This window comes from Pyxicephalus adspersus, chromosome 3 (assembly GCF_032062135.1).
Source record: "Pyxicephalus adspersus chromosome 3, UCB_Pads_2.0, whole genome shotgun sequence".
NCBI classification, from domain to species: Eukaryota; Metazoa; Chordata; class Amphibia; order Anura; family Pyxicephalidae; genus Pyxicephalus; species Pyxicephalus adspersus.
In genome coordinates, this window is record NC_092860.1 from 69492612 (window position 1) to 69512384 (window position 19773).

General features: G+C 38.4%; 1 protein-coding gene across 2 annotated transcripts in view; it reads right to left on the minus strand.

The window, feature by feature from the left end:
• Positions 1 to 7099: 7099 nt before the first annotated feature.
• Positions 7100 to 19773, minus strand: part of LOC140326468 (cyclic AMP-responsive element-binding protein 3-like protein 3) — a 139714-nt gene continuing 127040 nt past the window's right edge. For both annotated transcript variants that reach the window (XM_072405077.1, XM_072405079.1), the window contains exons 9-10: positions 16505 to 16601; positions 7100 to 8165 (exon numbers count right to left, since the gene is read on the minus strand). In XM_072405077.1, coding sequence (XP_072261178.1) covers positions 7816 to 8165; positions 16505 to 16601 — 447 coding nt within the window. In that variant the 3' untranslated portion in view covers positions 7100 to 7815. The remainder of the gene's footprint in view (positions 8166 to 16504; positions 16602 to 19773) is intronic.

Genomic DNA, 19773 nt, shown 5'->3' on the forward strand with positions numbered 1-19773 from the left:
ATGACTAAAATATCGCTGAGATTGGGATCTTTCCTAAATAAATATGTACATCCTGATCAGTTTGGATAACTTGATCGCCAGGACCCAGATCAAACCAGGTGCATGGAAACTGGAATGGGGGAGTTTAAAGGAAGGCTTTTCAGTAGATCTACATAAGGCTTTCGATAGTTTGTCTTGGGAATATTTGTTGGCGTTGCTGCGGAGAATGGGTTTTGGCCTGGCTTTTATGCCGTTGATGATGTCACTTTATTCCCACAGCTAGAATATGTCTTAAAGGTTTTTTTTCGCCCTGGTTAGAGATCTGACGCAGAACTAGGCAAGGTTGCCACTTGTCTCCCTTAATATTTGCTTTGGCTATTGAGCCCCTGGCCATAGCCATAAGACTCAACCCAGCTAATAATGGCATTCAGTGTGGGCTATTCGCAGATGATGCTCTTTTGTATATTACATCTTTTTTAACTTCTCTACCTATTCTATTTAAAAAACTTACAATCTTTTCAGAAGTGTCGTGACTTAAAATAAATAGGACAAAAAAATTCATTCAATATAATAGCAGATGCGCCTATAAGTAGGATAGACTTGGCGTCCCTCATGGATAGAAGTTCCGACCCTAAGGGAAGTGCAGGGCGAGAGTTGCCACGCCTTTCAGCTATCTTAAGGAGTGGATGACGTGGGAGGTTTCCCCAAACACCCAGGGTCCGCCGACACCCCAGGCGGATTTATGAGGGAAAGACGTCAGGGGGACATGGGAGATTGATGTGTCTTAGTGGGACATTGAAATTGTGAGCGTCCCCCACTAGACTAAAGTCCCGGCAGTAACCATACAAATAATACACGGTGACCACGAGGCTTTGTGGCCCCCCCATGCCCTGTAGATATGCTATATATCGTGCAAAACATGTTACATATTTATAAAGATTCTTTTATTCAATATACACATAGATAGATGCAATTAATTACAACATATATAATTAAATACATTAAAAAAACACCTTTCTCCTTTTTCCTTTCCCTCTCCTAAAAGTTGAATAGAAAGAAAGTTATAAAAAAAAAGGTTTGTAGCTAATGAGTTCATTTAAGCCAGAGAACTCAGTAGCTTTCATCTGGAAGATTCATCTTTATCTAAATCTCTGCCTCTTTCGTTTGGAAAGACTTGGTCAAGGATTGTAAATCTCATTTCATTGGCATTGTAGTTGTGGCACAAACCCATATGAAAAAAGGGTGTGATCATTTTTCCACTTGTGAATTGTGTAGACATGTTCATAAATTCTTTTCTTTAATGCTCTTTTTGTTTTTACAATGTCGTACCTGCCACAACTACAGAATGCGAAGTATACAACTCCAATTGATTTGCAATCAGTGGTGAATTGCGGGGTGAATTTATAGGTATTGAAAATGGACCCTTTTCAGTGTATATCCATTTACACTGGTTACATTTCCTGCAGGGGAATGTTACCTACATTTGTTTTGTCCATTTTTTTAAATCTCTGCAGCTCTATATTGACTCCTAACCAGTTTATTTCCCAGTGAAGGTAATTTGCTTTATGTTAGTTTGAGATTTTCAGGGATGTGTTTTTTTTATTATTGGGTCTGCTTTTAAAGAGGGTCCAGAACTTGTTTAATATTTCCCTTAAAGCGTTATGATTTCGATAATATTGTGTAATAATATTGACTTTTCATTTTTTATTTAATCATAAGATCTTTCATTCTAAATAACACTTGTGTATGGGTTTGTGATGTGGCTCTTTTAAGTGTCTTTTGGCTATATCTCCTCTGTGATAATCCCAAACGAAAATCCTTTGCGGCAGTCTGAAAATCACCCTCTTGTAAGCATATTCGGCGTAGTCTTAGATACTGGGAATGTGGAATGCTGTTCTTATGATTGGTCGGATGTGCACTTGTGGCAGACAAAATGGTATTGCCTGCTGATCCCAACGACATGATAAGCTTCAAACCCTTTTTATCTATAACCTAAATACTACCAATTGGACCCTAACCTACCCATGGTTCCTCCCCTTTCCCCCCTTGTTTGTTCCCCCTACTAGTTCTTCCATAGTGGTATTCCTTACTACTCCCCCCCCCCCCCAGTTGGTTACATGTGTCTGCAACAAATTATGCCATATGAGTTATATACTGTATAACCCATACTCCAAAATGTATAGTTGTGTATGTTATTATTACTGATCATTGGTTGATAAGTTGTCACTACTTACCTGTTAACAATTTTTATTTGAGAGCTTGTATGATATTACATTTCTGAATGTAACTGTGAGAATGATTGTTATTTATGTTTAGTACTGAATTTCACATTCTCAAACATGAAGACTTTTTGACGTTTAAACATTGGCTTAATATTGTACAAATCACAACTCTATTAATTTGCATTTTTTATTATTTATATAGCCTATTATGTACCTAATAAGTTTCACTTCATAAGTACCTTACTATGTGTTTTGAATTTGCTGTTATTTATTTGTATATCACTCTGTATCATTCTGGTAAACATGTCTCCTAAATGAGTGTTCCAGTATTCATTTTGATCAAACTGCATTTTGTGTTACATCCATATAGATGTTCACTAACATAGCATTAGTCCTAGATCAAACAATTGATAGTTCATTACACTACACACACTTTACCTACACAACCTTGTATGTTTCCCATTCATTCCATTCTATTATTAGTTTATTATTCCCCTTTATTCAATATGTTGTGTCGATACGACGCATGCGCAGTATATACTTCCAGACCCCAATCGACCAGCCTTAGGGGCAGGAGTGTCTGATTTCCAGCCCTTGTTCTTTGAGACTGCCAGCACCTTCGCTTGAATCTCTGCATCTACTTGTCATTTCCTTTAGGTATGTACTACTTATTATTATCTTTAAAAGTATTCAGATCATTGTTAAATAAACTGATTAGACCATAATTCTTTTGGAAAACTCCACCATGCTTATTCAGTGCTATCCAATAGTCTGTATAAAGGATTCTTTCTGATTACTCCTATATCATTAATTATATGGTAAGATTAATATCAGGAGCACTACAAATAACCAGTTACCTTTTTTCACTTTGTAGCAATTATCTATGAAACAAGCTTTTATCTATTCCCTGATATTATAATCCTTGTAAGATCTTAAACTACGTACACACTTCCAATGGTTATCGCCTGATAATCGGCCCAGGGCCGATATTGGATGAGAATCTGAAGTGTGTACAGCGCACGTCGTTCATCATCCAAATGACTGTCCTGGCGGATCCACTGACGATGAAGGACGAACAATTGTAATGCAAGTAAAAAGAGAGAGGGGGCAGCGGGGTGCTGCTCTTTTGCTCCCCCCCTTACCTCTTAATAGGGCAGAACGGTGCTGTATGTACAGCATTGTTCATGCATCGTGGAGTGCTTAGTCATTGGAAAGGATTGTGAAAGATCCTTTCCAACGAGTATAATTGCACGTGTGTATGAAGCTTAAGCAATACCCATCCAAAAGTAAGTACCACCCATTGTTTATTTAATCAGCATTATAACATATGAATCAATTTTGTTTTTCAACTTTGCAAAAGCAACTTCTTTTCACTCCATGATACCGAATTGAGTTTAATACAAGTGTCATTTGACAATCACGTTACTAATAATGGTAGCATTTACCAACTAGTCCATCATTATATCATTTGTAGAAACAAATAGATTTTATTTATGAATTTTGGATATAGCAGGATATATTTTCTGAATATTACAAATCAACTTTCACTGACTATTTGGATTATTTAGGCAAAATCTATATATGTATCATACTACAATATTACCGTTATCATCGAAATCTCAGCTAAAAGATTTTAATACGTACCTATATGCATGACCTGAATTTGTTTCATGGTGATTTATATATGTAACCTTCAAATTTTTAACAATGATTAATGTATTCATATATGTGTCATTCTTGTGTACAGGTATATACCATGGCTCACAGATCCCCTGAGGAAGCTACTTTTCTAATATAATCAGGGATACTACTAACTAGTATGTAGGTCCAATACACCACCATATATTCTACATTTTTTTTAAACATGTCTCATATGATGGTAAATATAATTCATCTAATACAATTTTGAATTTGCCTAAAAAACCCTAGCTATTCACTTTCTTTATTTGTGTATCGCTTCCGAGGTCAGAGCCAGACACAGCAGCTGCATCCTACCAGTGCTTCTCCTTGCCTCCTGTTCATTGCCTGATTGCCAGTGTGCAGTGTGATCTAAGAGCGCCAACACTGAGCGGGACAGGGTGCCTCTGCCAGTATCCCCACTATCACACCCAGCCTTTGTGCTCCTGTGTAAAAAGGAGTGTCGGCGGCTATCTTTCCGCCAGCTATCTTGCCTCCAGGCCCAAGCGCAGTGAAAAATTACCCTCTTACTGTGGCTCACCTCACCTCTTTAACAAGTTCTCTAGCTGTGAGCCCTCAACAGATTGCGCGTGCCTTCCTAGGCTTCTGATCCTGTGGCCAAGTGACAGCTGCTGCTCTGGAACCCATAGTTAACTGCTGGGAGTACTGAGTGGCTGTGCCTGCATTCCACCACTGACAGCTGCCATTCTGCAAGGTGAGACCAGCACACTTTCCCCCCAGCTGTGGATCTCTAGTGAGTAGTGTACTCACACCCATGCTCACTTTAGGATTATTAGGATTATTGGGGGCATACTATTAACTGTGGTGTGTATCCACCCAGGCATCATCTCCTCTCCTGTCCATGTACTTGCTGGTGTGTTGCTGCTGATCTTCTCCTTCTGCACTCTGGTCCCTGGCTACCTTCACTTACTCTGCATACCTGATTAGTGTGGTACAGCCGTGCCAACTGCGACTCCCTAATGTAAACTCAGTTCTGGTTTGTGGGACCACCATCGCTTACTAAATGCTAAACTGAGTCCCACTGTATGTGCAAATACATTACCTGGTCCATACTACATACAGTGAGGAAAAGAAGTATTTAATCCCCTGCTGATTTGTACGTTTGCCCCCTGACAAAAAAATGACAGGTCTATAATTGTAACTGTAGGTTTATTGAAGGTGTGAGAGACAGAATAACAACAAAAGAACCCTCAAAAACCCAGTGCTCAAAAGTCAGAGCTTGATGTGCATTGTATTGAGTGAAATAAGTATTTGATCCCCTATCAACCAGTCTGGAGACTGACTAGGCCACTCCAGGACCTTCATGTGCCTCTTCTATAGCCACTCCTCTGTTGCCTTGGCCGTGTGTTTTGGGTGGAACATGGAACATTGTCATGCTGGAATATCCATCCACAACCCAATGCCCTGGCTGAGGGAAGGAGGTGCTCACGCAAGATTTGACAGTACATGGCCCCGTCTTTTGTCCCTTTCGATGCGGTGAAGGTGTCCTGTCCCCTAGTAATACACATACACCTGGTAATACTAGATATTGTGAAAGAGGAGAGCCTGAGCAGTGTTTGAAGGGTTCTTCTTTTTGTATGGTTAAATGTAAGAGATCTACAAAAAAAACTGTCTGTCAGCCTTAGGGCTCTATGTATATGTTTAATTTTTAAATGAAGGTCATTGCTTTCTGACAATGGAAATTACATAAAAACTCTTGTCTTGCCCTTCAAGTTCTTAAAGTAAACGTATCACCACAATTTTTACTTTATAAAGAAGGGTAGATTACCCATCTACATAAGTAAAAATGTGTTTTTCTTTAAATTAAAAAAAAAAAAAAAAAAAGGCCGTAGCCCTACCCTTCTGTCTTTACTGCCACTGTGAAATCGATATGTGCAGAGAAACGGGACTTTAACGGCATATATAAAACTCCTAAAATATTTTAAGAGTGGGCAGAACCCAGGGTACATCCCTTGGAGGATTGTTTCATCTAACCCAGCCAGACTTGAACTCTTCTTGGCTTCGGGTCTCACCATTTGGTTGCTGCTTCCTGTTTATTGGCACTCATTGCCCTTCTGTACTCCTTTCCTGTGTGAACCTGCTTTGGCACTTGGAAAGTGATATTAGAATTTGATTTTATGCTGTATCATTATATTTACTATTCTCATTTAGCCCCATCCTGAAGAAGTGGTGTTAAACCACGAAGGCGTTGATGTTACACTGGCACTTCTTGTGAGACTTCTCCTTCTTAAAGTCACCTACTTTACTTTTTAATATGATGTATCAATAAAATATTTAGGAGTTTTACATATGCCGTTAAAGTCCCGTTTCTCTGCACATATCGATTTGGTCTATATTTTGGATGTGGCATATGGGCATTTAATGCAATATATTGAATGTTTGCCAACCAGTGAACCCTTTATTTATATTTACTGCCACGGTGGTAAAGACTAAATGAGACTGCAGAGCCCCCTGGGATAAACACGTCACGTATCCCAGAAAGCTTCAGGCTGCTCCTGATCTTGGGCATTTGTTTTTACTGTAGTTCTGCTTTAACTGAATGTGAATATTATAGAGTCTGGAGTGATTTTCCAAGTCCTTTAATTTAGATTGCAGTTCATCCAGCTTCCTAACCAAAGTAGAAATATAGGAAGATTTAGAAATACCCATGGTATTGTATCATCTAGCTTCTATGCTATGTCCTATACCTTGAAAGTCCTGTATCTGATTATTAGTTATCTTGTTCATTAGTCATCATGATCATTAAAGATTGTCTTGTTTTTTTCTCTCTGAAGGTCATCAAATCTGAGAATCAGTTTTGTGTTACAATAATAATTTGTCTGTTGCTTGGTGTGACGTCACAATATTGTTGCAAATCTACATCATGTCTCTTTCTATAATTCAGTAGATTGGGAAGTTCAGGCCTGTTGAATCTGCTTTGAACTGCACTGGAAAGCAACTTGAGTAAATACGGCATATGGGTGGAGTATGTAACTTGTCATCTCTCTTTTTAAGAAAGCTACTCTTACTATGTACTGGGTTCCCCATTGGCACTGTTACCTTGCTTGATACCTCAAATAGTGGCCCACTATTTAAATAGCTGTTTAAACAGTCAAAAGATTAGAAAAATAATATGATCAATTATTCCTAGAATATACATTGCTCTAGGAGATTTTATAGTATAAAATGTTGAGAGATCACCATAACTGTTGTATTAAGGATTACCTTGCAAAATATTTTATTCATATATTCAGAAAATATATGGAATATAACTATATTAAGCAGTAGAAATGAGAAATATCATTGGAGCAAGACAAAAATCATGTTGGTTTCATTGGTTACTTGTGTACAACCCTAATTTTCTCAAATCTGTGTTTGCATTTGATTATATTAGTAGCTGGATTTTTGCAAGTATGAGCATTTTACCATGTAAAGTTTTACATCCTTAACCTAATTACTAAATTTTTCCACACATGATTTCTAAAAATATTTACCTACTCAGTAACAAGTTAAAACTTCCATTTAAATACACACCTGACTAAATTTGGGTACCTTTTGTGATTGTAGCGTTATCAGTTGCACTTGCAACAGCAGCACAGTAATGTCCCTTATACTTTTTTTTATTTGCACCATTAGGTACATTTTTAGGACAATCTTACAGAAGAGAGAAAAATGATTATAAACATTTTGAAATTGTTATATATTGCCAACTAATTGTTCCATAGTTTTTGAGTGTATCCACATTATACTGCTTTATGAGTGCTTTTGGTCAAAGGCTCACCCAATAGTAGGAACAGTACTTCCACCTCCAGGCTGTTTTTATATTTCTGGTATTAAATATTTTTGACAGAACATAGGTTAAAATGTAATCTTGTTATGCTTTTTTGCTATTACCACATACAACAATTTAAAGGATAGCTCTATATAGTCCACAGGGTCAAATGCTTTCATTGCTTTCTTTGACTTTACCACACTTGTTTGTCACCCTTTTTGGTTTTGAGGGTTCTTTCCAAGACATTTTTATCTGTTCGGCCACAGAATCACCCACAGACTCGCTCAACATCTCTGCAGTATTCTCATTTAACTGGAAATTGTTTTGTTCATTTGACATTCTTGTACAATTTGTTCCTCTTTGATCTTCTTCAATAAGCTGACTTACATCCAGTGATTGTACTTCTTGATAGTGAGTCTGGCTGCTTGTATCACCCCAGTGTGCAGTGTCTTCACTTTCAGATGGAAAATTGAATACTCTTGAATAAGCAGAGTTATGCAAGGACCTGGAGACGACTGAGAACAATAACCATATGTTGAAACAGGAACATTTTGTTTTATACGCATGTCCATTTATTTCAGATTATGCTTGAAACATGCAAGTAGTACACATACACAGTACACAAAAAATACCAACATTTTTACTTTCTTTAGAAGGGTTGTCTACCCTTGTATGTAAAGTAAAAATGTTGAGTTTAGGTACGCTTTAAATATAACGTAGCACTACTGCGATTTGTCAATAAATAAATGGTAGTGATCCCCTAGAGGAAAGAATAGTGGCCAAGAAAAAATGGGGGCGGAAATAGGGTACCTGTGGGAATCTAAGGAACGTTGTTGTTTTAGCTTAAAAATATCTTTAATACCACTGGTGTTCTCAAACCTCCAAAAATAGGTTTAAATGAAGGCTTCTTTACAAAGGTTTTTAACAAATATTGTATTAGTCTATTTTAAATATAACAGTTCATGAATAAAAAAAAAATTGTGCTGGAGTTATAATTAAACTTGCTTGTGAGGTCATAAGAAAAGAATGAAGCCTAGGGACACGTAGTGAGAAATTATCAGAAGGTTCCTTTACTTTTAAATCTGGGCATCAGTACTTGGGAATGGACTTCAGGGTTCTATGAAGACCCTTCCTTTGTGTTCAGAAAGAGGAGTACATGCGCCAAATCTCCCCATCTTTTACACGGGTCTATTGGCGTCTGAGGTGTGCCGGATCTGTTATGTGAATGCGCATGCGAAGCTCCAGATAGCTCCACCCCACCTCCCATGCGGCGGCCTAGCCCTTTGTAGCTGCCAAGACTAAGCAGCTTTGACAAGGCTGTGGATGCAGAAAAAATTGCTGCGTCCATACAGGGGACGAGAGCAGGGCTGCTGAATAATTTCAGCAGATCTGATCTAAAGAGCGCTGGTAGTGATGCCAGCGCTCCTGTCCCCTGCAAGTCAGCGAAGAAGGAGGACATTAGGGGGGAGAGAAAATATAAGACAAGTAAAATAAAAATGATTGCTACACATATTTTGGAACTGTCCTAGTTTAGTATCGTTCTGGGCGGCTGTTGCTGATATTGTGCGAAGGCTGACAGAAGTGTCGATACGGGATAAACCAGAGCTTGTCTTGCTTCATGTATCAGCAATGTCGAGGAAATGCTATAAAAGGTCGGTGCTGCGACATTTGTTGAATGCAGCCAAGGCTTGCATCCCCCCGCTATGGAGACAAACTGCTCCACCTACTGTGCAACAATGGTTGACCAGGGTTGACATGGAGGAGCTTATGAGTGCAGGAGACCGTTCAGCACGTAGACCTATACGCACCTGGTATTATTGGGAGGAATTTAAGACCACTGCAGATTATTTGCGACTACCGTGAGCATACAGCGCCTCCACTGTGCACCAATCCCTACTCGGCCTGCCCCCCCTCCCCACTACCCTCTTTTCTGTTTTATCCCAATACAGCACCTCCTCCCCTCCTCTTTCTCTCCTCTCTTTTTCTATACTCTTTAATATAAAATCAGCGACCAATGAAACCTAATGGTAGATTGCTTACTGCTATAACGGAAATGTTCTTATGTACGTATACAATTTATTTCTCTTTTCCATTTATCATTACGTGGCATGCTATATGTTCTCTCGAGTTACTGGATATGACTATTTCTGTAAAATTGTATGCCTTTTCACGCTTTTATTTGCTTTTGCCATCTGTATACACTGGTTTGAGTTCTGTAATTGTCTGTTTTTATTGGTTGCTAATAAAAAATAAATATAAAAAAAAAAATAAATAAATAAAAATAATTATGGATGAATTAAAAAATTTTTTTATGATTAGTGAAGAGAGGAAAGGTAATAACTGCATGTAAAGTAAATGAAAAGGAAAAATGATACTGAAGTTGTATGTTAGGATAATGGTAAATAAAAAAAGGGGGGAGATATATAAGGGTCCAAAAGTAATAATTGAAAAAATGGAGTTAATGTGTGTACATTGAGAAATAATAAAGTATCTTCTCATGTGAAACCATCATTTTAGTACATCAGGCTACTTAACAAAATATACTCAATATATTTACATTGTTTAATGGACAATTTAGCCATAGCAGAAACATATTGACAGTAAGCTTTTCAGCAAGGGAAAGTATTATAATTGCCCGGTGGTATCTAGTTACACTAAACAGATGATGCAAAAAATCGTTTACTCTGGATCTACATTTATTAACATAAGTAAGGAATAAATACTGTGCAGTACTAGTTGTACTGAAAAACAAAAGGATTTGGCAAACAATGGTAAAAGCAGCAATGGTTTAAAGAGCCTGTTCACCAATGCTAGAAGACTAGCAAACAAAATAGGGGAGTTGGAAGCCTTAATGAGTGAAGAGCATTATGACCTAATTGGCATTGCTGAATCCTGGCTTTGTTCTCCACATGACTGGGCTGTTAATATTCCTGGTTATACTCTCTTTCATAAAGACAGAGTCAAACAAAGGGTGTTGGTGTCTGTCTGTATGTGAGAAGTGATCTGAAAGTGAATGTTAAAAGAAGAAATTGCGGATGGAACAAGCGATTAGGTTGAGGCATTATGGGTGGAGTTGAATGTGGGGTTGAATAATACACAATTTATTATTGGAGTCTGCTATAGACCCCCCAGTGCTAAGGAAGAAATATAGAATCAACTACTAGCACAGATAGAAAAAGCAGCAAAAAGTGGAAGTGTTTTAGTCATGGGGGATTTAAACTACCCTGACATTCACTGGAGTAATAGCACTACAGGAACAGCAAAAGGGAGGAAATTTGTGTTTTGTGAAATGATACTCTGCTGGACCTAGTTCTTTCTAACAATGCAGAGCTTATAACAAATGTGCATATAAAAGAGAATCTGGGTAGCAGTGACCATAATTTGTTTTCATTTAAAGTAAGCTGTAAACAGGAAACAAAAACAGGAAAGATAAAAACATTTATTTTAACCTCCTAAGTGGTAATACCGAGTGTGAGTTGGAGTGGATTTTACTTGCAAAAAACAGTAATCCCGAGTCACACTCGGGGTTATTTTAACCTAAAAAAAAAAAACACTTACTTTGCTCCGTCGCTATCCCCCGGCATCCTGCTCGTCCCTGCAGGAGCTAGGGACACGTCCTGCTCCTCCGATCTCCAGCCGGCAAATGCAGAGCCGAGATCAACGAGGTTTCCCATGATGTCGGTGCGGCGGGAAATTCAAAATCACTTTGCATTGGATTCAATACAAAATAGCTGTATTGAGTCAAAAACTGTACAGTTATATATTACATGTTAAACTATTTTTTTTTATTTAAAAATTGTTTTGTTTTTTAAGTTTTTTATTAAATTTATTACCTATTGGACATATTTTGGGGAGTTTTGCCTAAGAATTAGGAGAGCAAATTTTCCATTATTAAGGGCGGCTCTCCGTGACTTGGACTGGGAGAAAATATTGACCTCAAAGAACATTTAACAGAAATGGTAATGTTTCATGTCTGTTCTACAATAGCAAACTGAAAAATATATTTTCCAATGGGTAATAAGTTTAAGAGGCTAAAATTAAAACCTATGTGGCTCACAGCTGCCTGAGGGGGTACCCAACTCTCAATGGACACTTTTTTCAAGCCTATGGGGTTTCTATATGCAGACCCAGACCTGGTATGGCAACTGCTGAAGAAGTGGGGAGAATTTATGCTTAGGTGGGCCCAGGGGAAACCCACCTATGGAATCAGGCATTTCCTCTAAAATCTGATTGTTTTCTATTACCTTTAGGGATTGCCTGGTAATCTTAAATTGAACATTGCCAGGCATTCCTAGATAGCAGTGCTGCTGGCAATCGTCTTGTTTTATCTCAGGCTCCTTCTCTTGGAATTCCAGTATATCATTTACCTGAGCCACTATGTTTATTGGCCATTGATGATTCTACCTTGCAGCAGGAGCACTCAATAACAAATTTACCCCTAATCTCATCACGTGGGTGCCACAGATCAACTGACATTGACACATTAGCAACTTATTTATGCTTAAAGGGGATGAGGTACATATGGGACCTAAAATATGTATTGGTATTTTATAAAGCATTAGAGAGTTACAGGTTTTAGTTAAAGTGGGTGAAAGTGAGTTAGAGGTTTTATTTAAAGTGGGTTCTGCCTACTCAGAAATGTTGATGTTTTTTCTTCTTAACATTTCATCATCCCCTATAATTTTGGGACTGCCGTGGTTACGTAAGCATAACCCAGTAGTTTATTGGAATCTGGGCAGATTATCAGATGGGCAAATAAATGTGTTGAGACAGTGATGGTGGAATCATGGTTGTGGGTACATCACTGAGGAAACTGTCCACTACATATTTAGATTTAGCTGATGTATTCTCTCCTCGGGCCAATGATGTCCCTCGACCTCACTGACCCTACGACTGTCCAATAGATTTGTTCCCAGGCACAATGCCACCCCGAGGGCATCGCAACAATCTCACAGACCCTGAAAATTAAGCCATAAAGGCCCATATAAAAGAGAATTTGGAAAGGGTTAAATTTGTTTGTCTTCTTAATCACAAGACTAGCTTTCTTTATATTCCACTATCACTTCCTTTATTTAGAAAACTCAGCTCCCTACTTGATTCTCCTGAGTTACCTTTGTATCCTTCACATATGTCCCTTTATTTGCCCCCTTTTATTTGCTCAGTAAGCAGAAGACTCCTCTAAAGTTTATCAAGGGTTTTCAGTGTTGCAATGCTTTTCTGCAAATCTCTAGGGGCAGACTGCAGAAAGGCAGGTCTGCTCACATCTGTTATTATCACAGCAGTTATTATCCTGGCACTAAACAAACTCCCTCAAACTTGAAGCATGTTATCTCAATAACTATATTTATAACACTTACAGGAAGGTAAAAGCTTTAGTTGCAGTTTGGGGACTTCTTTTGTTTTGAACTGTGTTTTTTACCTCCTAATAATTTCTAATCCACTTAGTTCAGCACACATTCTCTAGTGAATGATAATCAATGCCCTTGAAATGGTGTCAGCTCCAGAAAGTTTTGAGGACCCAAAGTGGACACATTGGTACGCACGGTACAGTAACGCACAGTAAAGAATGGCTACTGAAAATTGAGCATTTTTTTTAAATAGACATGATTGCAAAGCAATTCTGCCTTCTCCCAGTATAACATGTTTGTAACTGTGCTTGTGTACCCACAAGCATACATTGAAACAAAATACAATTTTACAGAAGCAAAAGTGGTTCCAATTTACCTTTACAAAGCTGCCTGAGAATGGAAAGGCAAACAATAATTTAGTGTTCTAAGCATAGTGAGATAATAGGAGGAATGGTAGCGCTATGATAATGATATATATTCTTTCTGTTTCCTGGGCAATGAAAAGTAGGGTCATTGGTGGAGGCCAACTACTATAGTGAATCTGCAAGGCCAGTCAATTGGTGGCATTGGAGGTAGAAGCAGAGTATAAAGGATGAAGGGAATTTCTCTTGGAGCCTTAAAAAAGTGTTTCCCCAGTATGTATGATTTGAAGTTGAAACTGATAAACTGAAAGCTGGAAAGAAGTTGATTGCCAAAATTATGGTTTTAAAGTTATGGAGTAACTCTTTTGGAGTTATATAATCCCTTACATCTCTTGGTGTCAGGAAGTCGTCTATTATACCTGGAAACCCCCAATGACTGGTCCAGCAACTATTGCTTTTTACACAGGTTGCCAATTCTCTGGAGTGGGTCTCCATATCTCCAACTATCCTTATTTTCCCAAGGATAAGGTTGATTTTCTGTCAGCTGCAGTGATTCCTCTATTCTCTGCCACAGAAATAGCTAGTTGATGGTGCAGGAGATGTAGCAGGAAGGCTAAGACCAACCTTAAACCACACAGAGGGGCAAGAACCTCCCACAGCCCTCCACCTCCTACTCAAACTTGGAATGGATTTCTTAAAAGTCATTTGCTGTTTGCTAGCAAATGTTTTGAATCCTGGACCAGATCCATTCCAGGTTTTCTGGATCACCCAGCTTCACTGATTAAAGTATATTCTCTCCAGCCTTGGAGAGTTTTTTTTTTTTTTAAATCAGGCCCATTGCCTCCAAGGATTGAGAGCAAATATGGCCCCAGACTAAGACGGCCCAGATGATACAAAGGAGTGAAAAGCACCTAAGTAAGTGAAAACAGACTGCATGTCCCTAGAATCTACCTGTTACTGGTTAGTGTCACTTTCATTAAGAGGCTTATTACTGGTAAATGCCATGAGTGAACCTTTTGCTAGAGAATGTCACTCACATTAGGAGACCTAGTTCTTCTAAATCAACCAACCATTACAGTTTTTGCCATATATTAAAATCTGTCCCAACACGTAACTGCCGGTTCTTATTATTATCTCCATGTTGTTGAGATTTGTCCGTGATTTGGAAAATCTACCTTTTGCTGTTATTATCTGCATGGGAATTCTACAGCATGGTATTTTTATTGGACATACTCACTTTACCTTGCCCAAGCCCTACTTCAATTTGGCCAGTTTGGCTTTTGAAAAAAACCTTTGTATTTGATGCACAATAATCTAAACTGTGAGTCTTTCCTTGAGTCATATCATTTGGAATTATCCACTGACATGATCACCAGGGTGTACATACAGAAAAACACATGAGTAATGAAAAGTGAATGTTGCTACTGAAAGTAATGATAAGAAAATTGCTAGTCTGTGGCTGGCCTACTGAAAAACCTCTGGTGGGCACTGTAGTGCTAAGGTAATTTTTTAAATTTTTAGCTAATATGAAATTATTTAGATGGAGTTTAGTTTCCTTCGAAATAAATTTTTGTAGCACACACGGATGTCTGCCAGGATTGTCTAATTTCCAAGGATAACAGAAAATATCTGGGCTGGGACATCATGAACAGATACTGAATGAGCCAGATGGAGAGAGATGTGTTAGAGACAGGGATTGGGGATTAGAGACCAACGGGGAGCAGCAGAAATGGCTGAAGTTCTGAATTGAAGCAGTAAATACTTGTGCAAATTATTGCTTAAAGTAGGGCAATGGGGTCAATATCCCCATTGTCTTTTTATCGATGCTTGCTTATGTATGTTTATGTTTCTGTACACATTTTTACATTTTTTGATTTAGTAAAGATATACATATTAGACCTTATTATTGTGTATTTGCCTGGATTGCGTTGAAAACTGCTGAACCAAGAACCAAGAACCAAGACTAAAAAGTTAGCATAGCAAAACAGGCCTCAGTGATATACATAAAAAATGTTTTTTTTTTTTTCTATGCCATTGATGGTCACAGGACAAACCACCTGTGCCACTGATGGAGCCCTGCCAATTTGTGCCACTGTGCCTGTTGGGCCCCAGGTCCCCAGTCCAACCCTGTTAACCTCACACCTTTATCACGTGGGTCAACTTCTGGAATCACTAACACCCCCCCCCCCCCATTACCTGGGTTCATCACAGAAATCACGAACGATCCCCCTTATCACAAACCACAGAAATCAATCACACCCCCATTCTCACTCCAATCACCTTGTAAAAACACTAACACTTCCCCTCATCACACAGGCCATGTATTGAAATTAGTAATACCACCACCTTAAAAGCTGCACCACCTTCTGAGACCACTAACAGACGCCCATCACCTGGGTCAATTGTAGAAATAATTATATTCCCCCCTTTATAGTAGTATTATCAAAAGAAATCCCTACTATGTCCTTCCCTCTACCATCAGGGTCAACACAGAAATCAGTAACAGCCCTTGCTATTACCCAAATTAACCACAGAAATCACTTACACCACTGTTATTACCTGAGAGAATGATAGAATTCACTAACAACCCCAATCTGTCATTGAGGGTAACCATCATAAATCTTATATAAATCCCTCTCTTATCACCCAGGTCACTTTTCCAAAATACTAATCATCCGGGTGAACAGCAGATCATCAACACCCCAACTTTATCACAGGGTTCAGAGGAGGACCGGCCTAATGGTAGGCTGGAAAAGGCTCCAGTGACATTTCTGTTGCCATCTGGTTGGTCCTTGCCCCACTGTTGCCTTGTGCCAAAAACGCTTTGTTTTCCGATGGACCCTCATTTTCACTTTCCATGGTGGGCCCCTAGTCCCATTTCAACCTTGTAATCTGCAATAGAACATTTGTTGGGATATAACTTAAGTATTAATTTAAAGGACTGTATGATCTTCTAGTCTGCTATTTATGGCATATCTGCCTATATTTGCCTAGTCTGTTCAAGAAAAAGTGACAATAAGTTTTTAGAATGATTGAGCACTTAGTTAGCCATAATTGCACATATAACCACAACAAACAAAGCACATATAACCAGTGTACACTGTTGACTTAAAGCAAACTGGCATGCCACATATAAAATCTTACCTCTGACAGGAAGAAAATCATTGCCCTCTTGTGTTTTGTTTCTTGCAAACTGGTTCAATGAAGGGAAAATAAGAAGAGAAAAAGACAGCAGAAGTACCTGTAAAAGTTAAATTCATTAATATAATAGATAAATTACATATGTAACTAAATAAGTACCACAAATGATAAAAGTGAACACTACAGAGATTTATCATTCAGCATAACATGACACCATGTAACTAATTTTATGGATTTTAAGATAACAAAACATGAAACAGTAAAAGTACCACACATATTTTCTGATTTAGCTAAGTGGAAGATACCAGTAGAAATTGGCCTTTATCTGATTATTATTATTAAAACAAAATGCAGAACAAATAGTCTCGCAAGGACCCACCGGAAACATTGGAGAGAAAGGGATAAGGTAAAAAATTAAATACTTGAAAAACAAGCATTTACCTTTTACAGTGCAGAGATACGTTTAATTTACCCAGAATTCAGATTTAAAATATTTTACAGAGTACATTTTTGGATATTTGTGTTTGTTGCCAATCTCAGTTTTTTGTTTCAATACATTTTTATTAAATTATTTCTTTATTATATATAAAACTTATTATAAGTATTTAGAAGAGAATAGGAGAGAATTTTCAGGACAATACAAATAGAAGATAACAACAACAGGACATGTAAAATAGCTTATCAAGGTAAAGGCATAATAGTCCAATTTCACTTGTGCCCACTTCTCAGTGTCTAGGCAGCAAATATATAAAACCAGAGACATCAAATGGTAGTGTGGCCTGTCTCCAGGGCTAAGGCGAAAGTCCTAGAGAAACACAATCTTAGTGAAACAGTTGCCTAGCCATTGCTTTGTGCGTAAATAGGGGAGTTGCAATAATAACAGCATCAAGTAAAGACATAGGGAAAGCCCAAAAAAGGGCAACAAAAAAGAAGAGAGGGGAAAGAAAGGAGTTTGAGAAGAGACCAACAGGATTTTTTGGGGGTCAGATCAACTGTCAACCTACATTACCACATTATTGAAAGTTTATAGCATTAGTGTAATAGAGATCACAGTAGCACGAGTGAGTTTCCCAACCTATAGGCATTTAGTAGTAATCTATCCAGGGGGTCCTGACCCGGTGGAACATATTCATGGAATCTGTGAGTATGGCTCACATTTTCTCACTCGAAAGAAAAAGGCCATTTTCTGCTTAACTTGAGCCAATGGATGAGTGGATAACCTTTGCTAAAACCTTTTTGAAAGCTGTTAACAAATAAGATAATAATTTATTGTTAGTGTATACAGGTGGTTTTAAGTTGAGTAAGCCTCAGCTGGGCCTTTGGCAAAAGAGCGACCTTCTAGTGTGTATGCCATCTGGTATGTATGTGTCCAGTATCTGTATCACTGCCACCAAATATGGTACAGTGTACCTTCCACCGCACAACCACGGCAGCACGTTCCTGGATGATTAGGTATAATTTTCAAATTTTTTAGTGGCTTCTCACTATTGTATCTTACAGGGCAGAAATCTCCTCTTTGGTTAGCAGGTCTCAGGAGTATATGCCCATAATATATGGGTGATTCCTCATGGCCTGAGCCAGTGGCTCCATGGCTAGAGCAACGAGTAGTGGAGAAAGGGAACAGCCCTGTCTGGTGCCCCTACCTATATGGAAGTAAGAGGACCAGAATCCCATATATTTTATGAAGGCCCTTGGAGTAGTGAATAGAGAGGAAACCCAATGTCAAAAGTCAAAAAGCCAAAGCCCCATCGCTCTAACAGTTAAGTGAGATATAGCCATAGGACTTCCTAATATAGCTGAACATATTAGGACATTGCCATGTCCAAGCAAAAGGTAAGACCCTTGGGATATTTTTTCTCCTACCTCTTTGAACCACCGAAATCAGGCAATCGATGCCCAGGTTCAAGCAGGAAGTCAATGCAAGGAATGCCTGCAAGTAGCTTGGCATCCAAGTTGAGCAAGGAGATTGTTCTGTAATTGGAACACACAGTGGTATCTGTGTCTGGCTTCAGCAGCATGCATATCCCTGCTTCTAAGGTAGTGGCTCCCAGCTCTCCACCCTGTAAAACCTCATTGAAGACATGCACCAAATGTGATACTAGGTCTTCCACAAATGTCTTATAATAAACTTGGAAACCATAACACTGGGGAACAATTTCGAACAATTTTTTTGTTGACTTTAATTTTTAAGCTTATTTACACTAAAATATGTATGCTGATTCTGAAAGTGCAGTTAGTTTTCTTCTATCACGTCAGCTTTTTTTTCTACCGCTTATTCTATTGCGATTACTGTAGCGTGGATTTGTATGGACTATTCATTTACACGCAAGACAGTGTGGTCAGAGGTTGTGCGCTGCTCTACGTAGCGAATAGGCAAAATTTATGTTTGTACTTACACATGTATTTCCTTTCTTTCAGGTCATGTCCGGCTCTGCTGTTTCTCATCGTAAAAAAACCCGATTCATTTTGTTATATCTGTGGCAGTTTCACCATTCCCATTCAATGGGCGAACATCAGCTCATTTGTTGAGCAAGCCTATTTGGCATTTTTCAAGGTTAAACTTGGTGATCAAGATAAGTCTTAGGCCCCTCATAAGGCGTGCAGTGTGTCGGTGGTTTACGCATGTAGACAAAGGGAACAAGTGATAAGATGCCATTTGATATACCTATGGTTTGGCGGAAGCCAGGAGATCATTTCAGTGACTGTTACTTTTGTATAGTGAAAACTTCAGTATATACCAAGAAAAATAAATGTAACATTGTATCCTAGTCTACCATCGTCTATACGTCCAGTGGCTCATTCAGATGAAATCCCAGTGACAGTTTTTGTTACACTACCCTCTCTTGAAGAACATGATTATGGTGAGAAACTAGGTGACAACAATGATGAAGATTTTGAAATTGAAGAAGACTCTGTTCAAAAAGGATTTGATCAGCATGAGTTGATGGATTTGGGAATATCAAAGAAGGCTTCAGAACTCCTATCATCAAGACTGGGTGAGAAAAACTTACTTGAAAAAGGAAAAAAGGTATCATATTTTGGAACCAGAGAAATTGCATTTCTGCAGTACTTTAGAACGAACAGTGGCTTTGTGTATTGCTATAACATACCTGGTTTAATGGAGGATTTGGGAATTCCAATCTAAAACTCAACTGAATGGTGACTATTCATTGATAGATCAGAGTGGAGCTTAAAGTGCATCCTCCTTCACGATGGTAATATATTTGGGTCAGTCCCAATTGGACATTCAGTTTCACTTTGTGAAGAATATG